This window comes from Trichoderma virens (genome assembly GCF_000170995.1).
Source record: "Trichoderma virens Gv29-8 chromosome Unknown TRIVIscaffold_79, whole genome shotgun sequence".
Taxonomy (NCBI): domain Eukaryota; kingdom Fungi; phylum Ascomycota; class Sordariomycetes; order Hypocreales; family Hypocreaceae; genus Trichoderma; species Trichoderma virens.
In genome coordinates, this window is record NW_014013670.1 from 312,115 (window position 1) to 327,016 (window position 14,902).

General features: G+C 52.3%; 3 protein-coding genes across 3 annotated transcripts; 2 read left to right on the top strand and 1 right to left on the bottom strand.

Annotated features, from left to right (window-relative positions):
- Positions 1–1,218: 1,218 nt before the first annotated feature.
- TRIVIDRAFT_58828 (uncharacterized protein) lies at positions 1,219–2,624 on the top strand (the record flags this gene model as incomplete). Its single annotated transcript, XM_014099260.1, has 4 exons — positions 1,219–1,432; positions 1,497–1,711; positions 1,770–2,418; positions 2,479–2,624. The coding sequence occupies 4 exons, from the start codon at positions 1,219–1,221 to the stop codon at positions 2,622–2,624; spliced, it is 1,224 nt and encodes a 407-aa protein (XP_013954735.1).
- Positions 2,625–4,154: 1,530 nt separating this feature from the next.
- On the bottom strand, positions 4,155–7,803 carry TRIVIDRAFT_90243 (uncharacterized protein; the record flags this gene model as incomplete). Its single annotated transcript, XM_014099261.1, has 3 exons — positions 4,155–6,936; positions 7,015–7,238; positions 7,314–7,803. 3 exons carry the CDS (start codon positions 7,738–7,740, stop codon positions 4,579–4,581), a joined length of 3,009 nt encoding a protein of 1,002 aa, XP_013954736.1.
- Positions 7,804–10,521: 2,718 nt separating this feature from the next.
- On the top strand, positions 10,522–11,447 carry TRIVIDRAFT_223858 (uncharacterized protein; the record flags this gene model as incomplete). Its single annotated transcript, XM_014099262.1, has 2 exons — positions 10,522–11,227; positions 11,356–11,447. The coding sequence occupies 2 exons, from the start codon at positions 10,522–10,524 to the stop codon at positions 11,445–11,447; spliced, it is 798 nt and encodes a 265-aa protein (XP_013954737.1).
- Positions 11,448–14,902: the final 3,455 nt, after the last annotated feature.

Sequence of the window (14,902 nt, forward strand, 5' to 3'; positions counted from 1 at the left end):
CATGTCGCAGCTAGCTGTTTTACAATGAAAAAGGTGCTCATATTACTTGGGGGGGGATACAAGAGGCCAGACCCGACAAGGCCATAAAGAAATGGAAAAACAATCACGACATTTGCTAGAAGATAAGAGCTGTGATCCCAAGCAAGATGAGGTGCTTCGTAGAATATGCAAACACGAGATTAAACCCTAATAAACCGACGGCACGGAGTTGGAAAGGCATCAAGACATATTATTTTCCAGCTTCTTGACCAATCACAACAATTTGCTCATTTCGTCCAATTAACCCCGTTTTCCTTCTTGCTCGAATGGCTAGTATTAAGGTACAGACTGGTCACCGCAGTTTGCAAATGGTTGAGGACTGCCGCCACTGTGAGTACCGCAATCCTAGTCGGCTTACTGTGTTGCCGTGATAATGTTGAAACGTTGCCTGCCTTGTCATATCGCGAACATGTCACCGAATTATCCTGCTCTCCCAGATAGATTAAACTATACCGAATAACCGGCATGGCATACAGATATTACCCATAATTTCCCACAGGGCGGTAGCGACAACCGTATAAATTGTAGCCCCCATTGGCCATCCCTTATTTTAGCCTTCTCCCTTCGGGCCGTTTCCATTTCCTATTCTGTCCCTGAATGAACATCTGTCACCCACAGATAGATCGCATCTGGACCGCCGTCGGCAGTTGATTAGTCAATCCTGTCATGTAATGTTACTTCGTGCTCCTTCGTATACTTCATGTAATCGGAGTTTAGGGAGACGAGCCTACGGATAATAGTCAATTGGTGTCGATCGAAGATGCAATTGACATTTTTTGGTGATGAGAGCAGCAGCTAATAGCACCGAGCGACTGCATGTCTGGACAGCTGGGGAACGCGATTGGGATAAGATCGGCATACGAGTTGCCTGTTTATGCCCAAGCGGTAGAAGGAGAGCTGTGGTGGGACTGAAACAAGAGGTAATCAGAGCCCAATGTTTGACACCGCTTGGCTCGTGCCATCTTACGATCGGATTTGGGAATCTCTCCGTAGGGGTTCAAGATGGAACCTAACAACATGAATCTCAGTCGAGCCAGTATATATACCAGGTCTTGAACGCTGATCCATAGTTTTGGGGCCAAGTGAGCAAGCAAGTTCAGCCCAAAACTTGATCGCTTCACTTCAATTTTCGACGGGCTGCCAAACTCCAACTCCACGGTCATCTCATTTCCATTCATCATGAAGGCATCTCTGTTGTGGCTCCTGTACGCCACTGCGGTATCAGCTACGCCGCACAATTCACACCCACACCCTCCCAGAGCAGCAGCAGCCATCGACGCCTCGACCATCCAAGGAAAATGGCTCTACGGCTACCAGGGCTGGTTCCGTAAACCGGGACCCGGCGTCAACAACCACTGGTCTGCTGATGGCAATACTCCGGGACCTAACAACAGTATGAAGATACTTCCCTTTGAGACGAGTCCGAACGCAGTTTATCGTAACTTACACGGTTGTAGTTGAGATCGACTTCATCCCGGATGTGAGCCAGTATCCGGCCAACTGCCTCTTCAACACTGGCCTCACGCTGCCAAACGGCCAGCCCGCCAAGTTCTATGACAGCACTTGCGATGGTGTTATTGACCTGCACTTTAAGTGGATGCAGCAGTACGGCATCGACGGTGTTATCGTGCAGAGATTTATCCAGTCCATCAACGACCAGTCTTTCATCACGGTTAGTGCATGATAGGATACAAAATCCCCACCAAGGTCCAAATCTGACTACAAACCAGGTCCTCAACCAGGTCAAGGCAGCGGCTGAAAAGTATGGCCGTGGATTCATTGTTGAGTATGACGTCTCCGGCGCCGACTCATCCCAGGGCAGCGTCGCCAACCAAGTCCTCAACGACTACAACTCCAAGATCAAGCCCTACACCACATCGTCAGCTTACATCCATCAGAATGGAAAGCCCGTCACCATGGTCTTCGGCATCGGGTTCCAGGGAATGAAGGTTAATGCTGCTGACAGTGTCAACATTGCAAACCAGCTCAAGAACGCTGGTCTGTACGTCGGTTTTGGCGTGCCCGAGCAGTGGTCCGGCGACGTTACTAGCAACTCTGGATTTGTCCAGGCTTATAAGGCGGCAGATTTTATCAGCCCTTGGACTGTTGGCGGTTATTCCGCTGCTGGCTACCAGGGCTTCCACTCCTCTGTCCAGGTCCCAGACTCACAGTTGCTACAATCTCTCGGAAAGAAGTACGCACCCGTCATCTTCCCGGGAACTTCTGCCTACCACATCAACGGCGGCACCAACCCATCTGCATTCGACTACTTCCCTCGCAACAACGGCTCTTTCTTCTCCGCCCAGGCTGACGCGCTTACCTCCATGGCCATCAAGCCTCTGTTCATCTTCAACGCCATGTTTGACGAAGTCAACGAAGGTGAGTTCTTCTGAATATCATTTATTTATACAATAGCCATCTAACAGGTCTTTAATTCAGGTACTCAGAGCATGCCCGCTCTCAAGACCAACCAGCTTCCCACTAACCAGAAGTTTGTTGGTCTCGACAACAACTTTCCCGACACCAGCTACTACCTGTCCCTAGGCGGCCAGAAGGCTGCTGCTTTCCACGCCGCGGCTCATTAATCTAGATGTAAATAATGCGTTGGACCTGTCGTCTAGAGTATAAATAACAAAAGAAGTGAAACGATCATTTGAATGTGCTCCAAATGTGATACCCATTTGTAAAATGAGCCTTGTGTGGAGTAGAATTGAGTCCCATTTGAGGTGAGAGGCTGCAGAACAAATACTGCATCTATACAGCCCAGGGAAATGTGTGTATTTGTAAACCAGTATCTAACAGGCCGCCACTTAATTCATGATGCCACTTTACTTTACTTCTTTCTCTTCATCTCATGTTGCCGTGAAATGTTCCTTGATAGGCCCAGAATTTACAACCTTATAAAATGTACATCATCTGCATATGCATCAATTTTAGGATCAAGATTATGTTGTCAGTCAGCCACTAATCAGGCCTCTTGTCACATTTCGCTTCTAGTCCCCTCAACAGTCACTTAACCTTTTCGGCGTATGTTTCTGCAATCATACCCAAAGATTATTTACACCCCATACCACATACTCAGGGTAGCACAAGCACTCCTCGCACTCCTCATATGGCTTGACCTATAACAAACGTTGTCAAATTTGTACACCTCACCCGTACAAGTTAGCCCATACAACCACCACAAACTACCATTTACAGCAGCTACAGAAGCTCAACAAACAGAGTTGAGAGACGGCCAAAATGGGGAATAGTAGCAAGTTTGGCAGGTGTCCAATCCGGGAAGCATTCCGCCCGACAGCCGGTCAGCTCGGATTCATCAAGCCCCCAAATACCAATCGAACCAATCACACTACAAACCGCACGGCAGCCCAAATTTAGTCGAGCTTCTTTACACCATACGCCATAAGCACGTAATGACAGCCCAACTGGCATTCGACAAAGCTTAGCCGGGCGAGCATGGCTCCCGAAATAGCAGAGCTGTCTTATGGAACGCTCAACATTTAAACTCTGCCGTTGAGGCGGGACACGGTTTGGCCATTCGCAAGATATGAAGTAGATATACGCGGATAGAATCTTGATAGCAATTTTGGCATTGTAGATAGGAACTAGACCGTGTTAAGCTGTTTGACGATCATTGTTTCTTGCCTCATCTACCCGAATGCCGAAACAAAGCCATACCACCTAGACCAAGCATGGTCTGCACCCCGTCGTATCAATATCAAGGACAAGCGGCCGTCACAGGGAGAAAAATTCATTCACCTTGACATCACACAACTCATTAGTTCACCAAGGTGAATGCCAATAATATGGAGTGTGCGAGTCACTAAGGCTTGACACTAGCAGTAGCTCAACTTGCTAGAGCCGTGATTCCGAAACCTTCTATGCCATCCAGCAGGTCGCGACCTCCGGTGGCGTGGGCCGTAGTTTCACCACGGGGGAAAAATTTTACTTAGTCTGCGCCATTTGTTCTCTCGTATTTGGAGCAAGGTGTGTAAGAAACCGCAAGAAAGCTGGTGAGAGTGCGAAAAGAAGCGGTTTTGAAACTGTATAGCTTTGAAATTAAAAAACATTTTGAGCATCACAAGTTGCAATTGAAAAGACGCAGAAGAGATATTTTAAACCGTAACACATTAGCGAGATATGAAAAGTCTATAGTAACTAAATATATAAGTTTATACTAGGTTTTAAATTAAGTTAGCGACTGGGGGAATCAAAAGGTTAACAATGCATCCACGGCTGGAGAACTCTCTATCGGTCTTTCTCCCTCCCATCCGACTTTGTAGCAACGTGATGGTCTGCAAAAGGCTTATATATATAACCAAGCAGAAGACATGTTAAACTAGTAGTTTGGCTTCGCTCTTCCCCAAAAAAAGAAACTTGGTCCCCTTGACCAACCTTTCTTTTCCCCAAGATCACCATATAGATTTGGCTTCGTAGGCGAGTAGTCGTAGACCATAATTAAGTTATTCAGGGGGATAAGAGTCACGATACTCTGTCCTCTCAGCCGTTAAACATCCGCGACATTAAAACACCCGTTTACTCATCCTCGTTGTCGATAGCCTTGTCAGCAAGGAGGTATCGGTCAACACCGGTAGTCTCGTCCTTCTCGTGCTCAATAGCGAGCTTCTGGAGAGCAGTGATGACGTTCTCAACAATGGTATCCTTCTTCTTGCGGTCCTTGCGGCCGAGATCGTTGAGGGAGGGGATCTTGTTGAGGACGAAGTAGACAATGGCGATGAAGATGGTAACACCGAAAGAGTACAGCCAGACAATGACGACGGTAACAATGTCGGTCCATCCATCGTGGCGCTGGACAGCAAGGTCGACGGGGTTGTCGATCTCAGGGGCACCAGACAGCCAGCCGAAGAGGGCGAAGAGAGTAGCCATGATATCGACACCCAGGATGGCGCCGACGAGCTGCCAAGAGGGCCAGGTCTTGCCACCACGGGTAACGAAGATGAGCCAGTTCTCAGTGAGGGCGACCTCGAGGAAGAGAATCTCCTGGACAGAGCCGAAGTTCTGGATGATACCACCGTTGGGCAGGTACATGGTTCCACGGAGGACCCAGGTACCGAGGGCAAGCAAAACACCGAGGACGACGGAGATGACCCAGATCTTAGGCAGCTGCCACTCGACGGGACGGGGCTCGTAGTGGGCATTGTCGTAAGCGACGGCGACGGTAGCCAAATCAGCGAACAGGGCAAGGAAGACGATGAGGTCGACGCGGATGGTCTCGTTGATGATGATCATGGACAGAGTCAGGTAGATCTCAAGGTGGAGACACAGGGCGATACGGTACTGGACGTAAGCCTTCATGCGCTGGAAGATCTGGCGGGAAGTCTTGATGGCCAGGACGATGGTGCTAAGACCGGGGGCAAGGAAGACGATATCAGCGGCAGCCTGAGCAGCCTCAGTGGAACCCTCGACAGCGATACCGCAGTCAGCCTTCTTCAGAGAGGGAGCATCGTTGACACCGTCACCAGTCATGGCAGTAAGGTGACCACGCTGCTGGAGCATCTCGACGACACGGTACTTGTGCTCGGGGAAAACCTCAGCGAAACCGTCAGCACGCTCGACGAAGTCGTGCTGGACGCTGCCGGCAAGACCACCGTGGATGAGCTTCTCAGAGTTGTAGACCTTAGTACCAAGGGCAAGCATTCGGCAGGTCTCCTTGGCGATGGCAATGGCATCACCAGTCAACATCTTGACGGGAACACCGAGCTGGGCAGCCTCGAGAATGGTCTGGGCGGTATCCTCACGAGGGGGGTCGAACATGGAGAGGAGACCAAGGAGAACCCAGTCCTCATCGTTCTTCTTGTAGCAGACACCCAGAGATCGGAAACCACGGCGAGCGAACTCACGATCCTTCTCACGGTAGATGGTGGCGAGCTCATCGTTGGGGTTGGCAAGCTTGAGAATGGCCTTGGGGGCACCCTTGGCGAGGATGAACTTGTCCTTGCCGAGACGGCACTCAGCAGTGATACGCTTGGAGACGGGGTCGAAGGGAGTGAACTTCTCAGTGACCCAGCCCTGCTGAAGGATCTCACGAGCCTTGGGGTAGCGCTTGAGGGTCAGGATGGTGACCTTGTCGATGGGGTCGAGGGTCTTGAGGTTGTGGGAAGAAGCAAGAGCAGCGACAGCCATCATCCAGTTGACATCCTCACCCTCGCAGACGAAGGGATCACGGATGGACAGCTTGTTGGCAGTGAGGGTACCGGTCTTGTCAGAGCAGAGAATGTCGACACCAGCAAGAGACTCGATGGCAGTGAGCTTCTGGACAATGGCCTTCTGCTTGGCGAGGTAGGCAGCGCCGACAGCAAGGGTGGTGGTGGTGACGACGGGAAGACCGACGGGGACACCAACGATGAGGAGGACAAGGGCATAGTGGAGCAGGTTCTGGGAGCCAGGCTCGGCGATCTTGAGGTGGTGGAAGAAGCCACCAATCCAGGCAGCGAGAATCCAGAACATGACGAGAACGAGCAAGCTGGTACCGATGTTGTCCATGACAGCCTTGAAGTGGCCCTGGTCCTTGGCACCCTGGACGAGATCGGCAGTCTTACCGACGAAGGAGTCCTTGGCAGTAGCAGTGACGATGGCATAGGCCTTTCCGCGCTTGCAGCCAGTGGTGTAGTAGGCGACATCACCGAGGTACTTGTCGACAGCCAGAGACTCACCAGTGATAGCGGACTGATCGACAGCAACGAGAGGAGTGGCACGGTGGTTAGCCAGAGCGCTCTCCTGGTTCTTCTCATCCTCATCTTCCTCCTCGTCGTCGCTGCTGCCCAGCTTGCCTTCGGCACGGAGCTGCTTGAAGACCTCGAAGTCCTCGGGACGAGTGTAGTCGCAGATCAGGAGAACATCAGAGGCGACGGTGTCACCTTCCTGGACAATGAGCTGTTGAAAGAGAAAACATTGGTTAGCTTATTGTTGGGGCAATTGAATGCTGTGAGGGTGGGGGGTTTATTGGCTTACAATATCACCGGGAACGAGCTCACGAGCGAGAATGTTCTGCTCCTGGCCGTCACGAACAACGGTACAACGCATGGCAATGTTACCCTTGAGAGAGGCGACGATATCGGCGGCAGACTTTTCCTGGTAGAAGGCGACGAAGGCGTTGAGCAGCAAGATACCGCAGATGACACCGAAATCGATCCAGTCACCCAAACCGACAGCCAACAGAGCAGCAACTTCCATGACTAGAGGAACACTGTTAGCTCACTCACTCATACACACCAATCCGGCAGTGAATTGATTTTGAATCTCTCACTCACCATACAGAATAGGACCAGTAAAGAAACCCAAGAACTTGGCAAACAGATTCTCCTTCTCAGCGCTCAGCTCGTTCCAGCCAGCCCACTTTCGTCGCTCATCAACTTCATTGATGCGAATACCAGTGCGGATATCGGTATCCAACCAGGCGTCGGGCACAACCCTCTGAGCAGGCTGGGCACCGTCGATAACGTCGGGGCCTGACGTCTTCCAGAACTGCCACCACTTGGCATCACGACGCTCCTTGTCGTTGTCGTCGCCGCTGCGGGAGCCCTCGCGATAGGTGCTAATGTATCGCTCCAGGGCAGCGTATTCTGGCAGGTTATCCGAGTCCGGGGGAGCGACGGTGCTGCCAGAGTGGTCTTCGCGACCACCGGCCTCAACATCATCCTCCCCAGGGGAGCCCTTTCGTCGATGAAAGACAGACATTGTTGTGAAGAATTGCGCCCTCGAAGCAGCCGCGAAACTGGCAATTGAAAAGACGCAACAAGTCGCAACTGGGCAGGAAGGGGAGAGAAAAAGTTCATCCACCGAGGCGGCTTGCCAGAGATATTTATTCCAGCCCGTAGACTCTGGGACACCCTAGTCGGCCCAATGCCGTGGTTCCTTTTTTTTTTCTGTCTGGTCTGGTCTGGTTTTTTTTTTTTTTTCCACTTTCTACCTCTACCCTCCTTCGATGAGACGCCAGAACGCCAGAGTCTGGTCGCGGTCTCCATCCATCCATCCCAATTCACTCCCCCAAGCGCCAGCTGGATTCCCACTTACACGCACGCCCCCCCTTCCACCATCGGCCAGCGAAGACCGACGGCAGATTGTCGCCTGGGCTAAGCTGATTCGAGAACAAACAGGTAAAACGCGAGCCATGTCCCAAGAGGGTAGCGACCTTCCAACGTACCAACGTATACATGCCGCTCAAAGGCCGAGTTATCCTGCCTGGCCCTAAGCCAAAAGCGCGGCGCCGAAAGGGTTTCCTGCGGTGGATACGACTGGTCAGGTCCCGGCGCAACCGAAGCTGTCGACCGATGCCGATATCCGATTTAACCCTCTTGTCCCATCTCTTGGCCAAACGGCTCTAGGCCTCATCCAGCCAAGCACACGCCTGTGCGCCCGGAGTAGCTGGGAAGGTGAAGAAAGGACCGGGGACCCGCCCAGGCCTGGGAAGAGAGCGAATAAACACCAAAGCCGACCTCTGGAGGACCACCCCCCCAGATCAAGCAAGAAGTCGGAATCCCGGGACAGCCGGCTCCAAGGGCCAGAAAATTCTACGAAGGAAATCCCGCATGTAAAAAGGTCATGGAAGGGTGCTTTGTGTTGCGCTTATTACCCGCATCGCATCACGCAGCGCATATACCTACTGTACACGACGTAGGTACTCGTACAGCACGCCCTTTTCCTCGGCGCCGTCATTTTGGGGGGGCCCTTTTTTTTCCCCTTGATAATTACAAAGGCTCTTGATTCAAGCAATCACAATCTGATGTTCGTAGATCACTAGACGCGTTTTCAATGGCTCTAGAGAATTAGAGAAGTATTGGAGAAGCAGACAGAAAAAAAAAAGCACGCAGCGTCTGAGCGACGTCGGAGGCTGCATTTAGCAGTTCTGTTAGTGAGCGGCAGCATACCTGGCGCCTGGGTGAAAATTAAGTGAAAAAGCCAAGCATGAATCTATTCCGTCTCATTGGCGTACGAGTAATATCCCCATACAATAGCATCCAACGCGAATGTACCCGGAATGCCTGCTATTCAAGCCCATGACATGCAAATCGCGCATCTTCGTCGAAGCCATGTCGAAGCCACCTCGGAGATGCTGCCACCAACCCCCTTCCACGTACATACACGTAGTACCGTACATAGTACCCGTGCTGCACCCCCTCGGCGAAAGAGTGTCTCCCCAATGTCAGCGCTCGTCGTGTTTTGCCCTTCCTCACGATCCAATTCGCTCTCGGTGCGTCCCGGGATCGCCTTTTAACCCCATGGCAATGCCGGTAGATGTAAATGCTTAATCCGGGCGCTGTTCCCCCTCGCTTCGACCATAGAAACAAGGAAACGCGGATGACGACAGTGATGAAAAAGAAGCAAGTACTCGTACGGTTCGGCATCGTCACCTTGCCTGCTGCAGCCCATGAACCCCCCGTACATTGTACAGCAACCCCCAGCAAAAATCGCATCTTCAGCCGTTCGCCTTTTCTCGCCTCGTCTCTCGAATTCTCGCGTCTCCCCCAAAATTGAACGGATATGCCTCGCCTGGCTCCACATCGACGTCATTGGCCATGTGCAGTCCCGCCCCATTTCCGGCCTAGCGCCGCTGCCCCGCAAACTTGGCTGCTTCGCTGCATTTTTCTAGCGCTTCCATCCGATCAGAGTCGCTTGGCGATGGCGATTTGCGGCCAGGAGCGACACAGGACGAGCAATTGACGCAGGAACGCGGCCAGAAAAACAAATCAACGCCATAAATTGGGGTCACAGCGCTTCTCTGCCTGTAGCAGCCGTGTTTCAGCACGTGTTTCCGCTGTCGTTGTGCTGCTACAGGCGCTGCGTCCAGCTCACGCGACGGCGGAGACGCTCCAGCCTCAAGTACAGGTACGTACCGCCAGCACAAATCACGGCTCCACAGGGAAACGGAGCAGGACTTCGAGGGATTACAATTGCAGTTAGAAGGTGCGGGACCGCGGCTTGCAAGTTCAGGTACAAGCGCTCCAGAGAAATCCGCAGTGCGGCAGAGGGTACTCGTTACATGTAAGCGCCTCGACTCGCCTCCAACTCGCCTCATCCTCTGGCACGAGTACTTGGTACGAGTTCTATGTACAGTACGTACCGCCGATCGGCCCGGTCACAAATTTGCTCCGGTAGCCGCCGTGGCCGCAGCGCCTCTTGGATTCCGCCATAGCCGTGGCTGGTCCTATTGTTGCGCGATGCGATTTGATACGATACGGATGGAATAGCGGCATGCCTTGTCATTCTAGCCTCTGGTAGCGGCTGGGTACGCAAGAACTTGTACCGCATGTACCGTACGAGCTCATACATCATACCGCATCTGCTGGAATGCCAAAAGTAGACATAATGGCTCTTGGCCCGGCCGGGGCGTCCGATGTAAGTGAGTGAGAGCATCCGAGTAGATCAGCTTCAGGCGATTTGCTCAATGCCGGCATTGGCATTTCGCGCGGCTGCAGCAAGCCCGAGAGCAGCTCCTGCAGCAGCTCCAAGCTCAACACCATGACGCTAATACGGGAGCACGCTCCTCCGTCATATCAAGAGGTGTCCAACCACAGCCCGCGAGTCCAGCTGCCCATTGGCGAGTTGCTGTCGCTGGCCCTTGACGGCCGATCCATCTACTCGGCTACCAACCCGGAGCTGGTCTACTATGAGCTGAGCGCTGCTCCTCTGCAGGCGACGTCGCTCATCTACGTTGTCAAAAAGGTCAAATATCGACTCGCCGGGGACTCTCGAGTTCGCAGGCTGAGGACTCGCCAAGACGACATCTATCTTTTCCGCGATGCCTACGTCAACTTCTACGCGCCCCGGCGCATCGTCATCGACGGCAAATCCAGCGATGCCCGCTGCTACAAGGAGGTCAAGCTGTCGCCGGGCCTCATGGGCTGGTCAACTTGCACGGCAGCCGGCCACTTCACGGCCAAGACGGGGCTTTCAGATCGCTGGCGGCATCACCACCAGGTGATTTGGAAGGATGACAGCGGCCGCATTGTCGCCATGGAGGACAAGGCCTCGCCTTCTGTGCCCGTCACTGCGGCGGCGACGGCGGCAAACAGCGATCACGCCGCACCAGCCGCCGTGCCGTGCTTGAAGCTGCTGCGGATGCTGGACGAAAAGGATTTGGATCTGCTGGTAACGTGTTGGACGGCTCGCGTTTGGAAGCAGGCGCAAAAGTCGCTGAGCGGTCCTCCAACGGGTCGGTCAAGAGGTATAGCCTGGCATTTTCTTAATCATTTTGCGGATAGCTCATGGCCCAGTCCCTCATGTGGTTTATCGTCATGCACGTCATTCGTGTGTGAGACAGTGTCACGCGCTAACATGAATGTTGAACCTCAGTCAAGCGATTTGCAGCACGATACCTCCGTCTCCGCTACATGACCGATCTAGTCTCCTCCAAATCAACCCCGACGCGACGCCTCGAGGCATAACCATTAGGCTCACAGATACGCTGATTGAGCTCTTATAATTCTTATTCTTAATTTTTATATTTTACTCGTCCTTTTTTTTTTCGATTAACTGTAGTCCTGTACAGGCCCCGATCACGCACATGCGACTACGTGCACCCATACGCAGATCCCTTCCTGGATTTAAGATAGCCGAGAGTGAAGGGACATGGAGGGGCGTTTACTTGCATTGGAGCAAGCCGGCAGGAAACAAAGTCATCGCGACGGCTTCTCTTGCGCGAATGGACGATTGAATAACTACTAGATAGGCGCCAGACGGGACAGAGGTTGCTCTCGAGCTCTGGAGCACCTTGGGAGGATTCCATCTAATTCAAAACACCAAGCCCATGGACTGAAGCCGGGATTGCTGCATAGTACCATTGCCAACTCAATATTTTCTGGATAGCCCATGCGAGTATTCAATCGCGACTCTCGGACAAAGCCAATTGCCCTCCAGGAACCTGGACGATGACGCGACCAGTTACCAAACCGTATTTCCACTTGCCTCTTCTTCTACTTCTTCCTCCTCCATACAGCTACTGCGAGTCCATCTACAACGCCCATTCTCGTACACAGACCAAGCAGACTTGCCCGTTGCGTGCTCAGCACAGACTCGACTTCGCCAAGCGAGCCCAGTATTCCAGACAGGTATTCCCCGGAAACGCATCACCTGCCCAGACACCGACAAGGCGAGGCGATTGCGACCTACCCAGTCAGGGATCGCAACTTGTACGAGTCGAGCTTACGGGCACCAGGGGGCGTGTCTCTTAGGCTGAGCTAGCAGGGTCCAAGGCGCAATCAGATCGGCCGGTTCAATCTAGTTCCGACCGCGGCTTTTTTTTGACGCGCAGGGGGTTGGTCTCGCGAAGAGGCAAAAGGCTCGAAGCCCTGCGTATCCGGGGGAAGGCCAAAAAAAATCATATGCGCGAATTGATGGAACACGACAGGGCCGTCCCCCAAATGTCCATGGAGATGTGCCTTTCTGGGCTTCAGGAGTCCCGACTAAAGCCGCGGCGCACGACGAACAAGAGTAATAAAGACGGTGAATCGGAAATCGGCCACAGCTGAAGGAAAAGGAGGTGACAACAAAGCCCACTAACACTGCCGGTATATCCAAACTTGCCCCTTTTCTGCAATCACGCAAATCAATGCCTATCCTTTGTACTCTTTTTCCTGATTGATGCGCGAGTACATACTGGAATAGCCAGTTCCTCTGGTCACGCAAGCAAGTTTCCCATGGAGCAACAAAGGAACGAACACTCCCCCACAGACAAGGCCCGTCAGAGCCGCGCTAGGATCCAAGGCAGCCTAGCCGACAGGAATATCCGTAATTACTGATCCAGACTATTGCTTCGAGGCTAGAGCTGATATCGACCGTGTCCGCCGGCATGCCGGATTGGGGCTTAATTGCAATCGACAGGTATGATTACGATGACCCAGCTGCTGAGTATTACTCCCGTACTCCAAACTACTGTGAAAGCCAGAAAGGCGGTAATGAGACAACGCATATGGCGCCAAAAACGCAAAAAGTAGGGCCGCGAATGTCATTGAAATAGCAACGGCATAAGATAGAACGAATAATAAGAAGGCTGGGGTTCAGCTTTTGGGGGGGGGCCATTTTGCGTCGTGATGGACTCACGCCCCCCTACGCGAACAACAACAGGCGGCGCAACTTGTTGACTAGCAAGATAGCACTTCAGCTCAAAGACGCATTACGAGAGGCAAAAGAAATAAACTTGGACAATATACTTGGGGCAACGGCAGTGGCACCCGCTGTTTGTCATGGCTTGCCGCTCTGGACCAATTGAGTTTGCCCAGTTGGAAAAGCGGCCGTCGCGGTGGCTGGGCTCGACGGCAACAAAGTTTGAAGTTGAATAAGGGCATGATCACCAGCGGCAAAGAACAAGAAAAAATTTTGAAACAACGAACCTCTGCCGAGTGGCCAGCACCAATTCGCCCTTTTGCCTCAAGTCGACAAACCAAGCAATCTTGATAGAGGATAGCCAGCCGCTCGCATTGAAGCCATATCTCTGTCTAATGGAGACACGGAGTAGTGCCCTTTCTTAGCCCCAAGGCACCCATCGTTACTCCGTACTAAACTACGGACAATTTTCCAAATGGCCCTTGTCCCACGGGCCCAGAATCTGTCTTACTAAGGGACCGGCGAAGGTGAACAAAAAATGTCTCAAGGGCCAGACGTCGTAGTTGTTTTTGGTTATTCCCGCCGCGGTGATGTGCAAGTAGCCTCAAACTACTACTAGTAGCAGCAATGTATTTCCCACCTGAAGCAAGCCTCACTTTTGGGTATTTTGCCTATCTCTAGCCAATCTCCATCAAAAAAGGGGAGTCTCGCTTTTGATTGCAGGGTAGGAGGCCCATTCCCACTCCTGATAGAATGGAGTCCGATGCCATTGCTAGAAGCATAATAGCTTCATGTACTCAAACGGAGTGCATATATTGCAGCATCCAGTTTAGCAGAGTACGGGGTACATTAGCAGGAGAGCCGAGGTGCTTTTGCCCGTCATAGCCAGAAGCAGACGGAGTACTTCCGGTCGAACCAGGTGCTCACACTCTTGCCTCTATTTGATGATTACATGTACTCGGTACTTTGATTCCAACAATAGAACCTTACATGCTCCCCACGCCCGTCAAGTTATCCCGCAAGGAGAGGTCACAAGCGTCCATTTCCTCCGACCATCTCCTTCGCCGTGATTCTTGCTCCGAGGAACACAAACAACGAGGCCTTTGCTATCTTTTCTCCGGAGATGCAGGGAAACGAGGAAATCACAGCAGCTAGACCCTCATTCAGGCGCAAGAACCACAAAAAAATAGAGCCAGGGGTCCTACTTTTTTCTTCGTCTTTCTCGTTTTTCCTCTTCTTCCTTCTGTTACCCACCGGCACTAACACACGGCTCGGAATCAACACGGCGCGGCCATTGGACATAGCTCGCGATAGGCAGCGGAGTCGAAGCACCGATTCGAACAGAAATCCGGCGGAAACGGATCAACTCCGGCAGATGGAAAGAAATCAAAGCAAGCTGGAGATGATAGTACTTCGTACATGCACCTACGGAAATGAGTAAAAGCAGCCAATGTCCAGAAACAGAAAGGCCCAAGAAACGCCCTCCATCAGGCAGTTTGCTGACCTACTACGTAGTACGTACGAGTACATTGAATACCTGCCAACACAGGTCCGGCCCCTTGCCTTGTGGTCTCACACCAGCCCAGCGTAAACGAAAGAGCGTCATGCCCATCGTCACTTTTTGCCAAGATCGTCAGTGCGTTTTTTTCCCTCTTCTTGGGCCGTTTAATGGCGCTCCCACGTTAGTAGCCCGCTGTCAGTTGGTTCAAATCCCGGCCAAGCGCGGCCCTTTGGAGCGACGAAGCAGGAAAAAACAAATCGCCTAGCATCGCCAAGTCCTGGGAGCACGGCCGTCGAA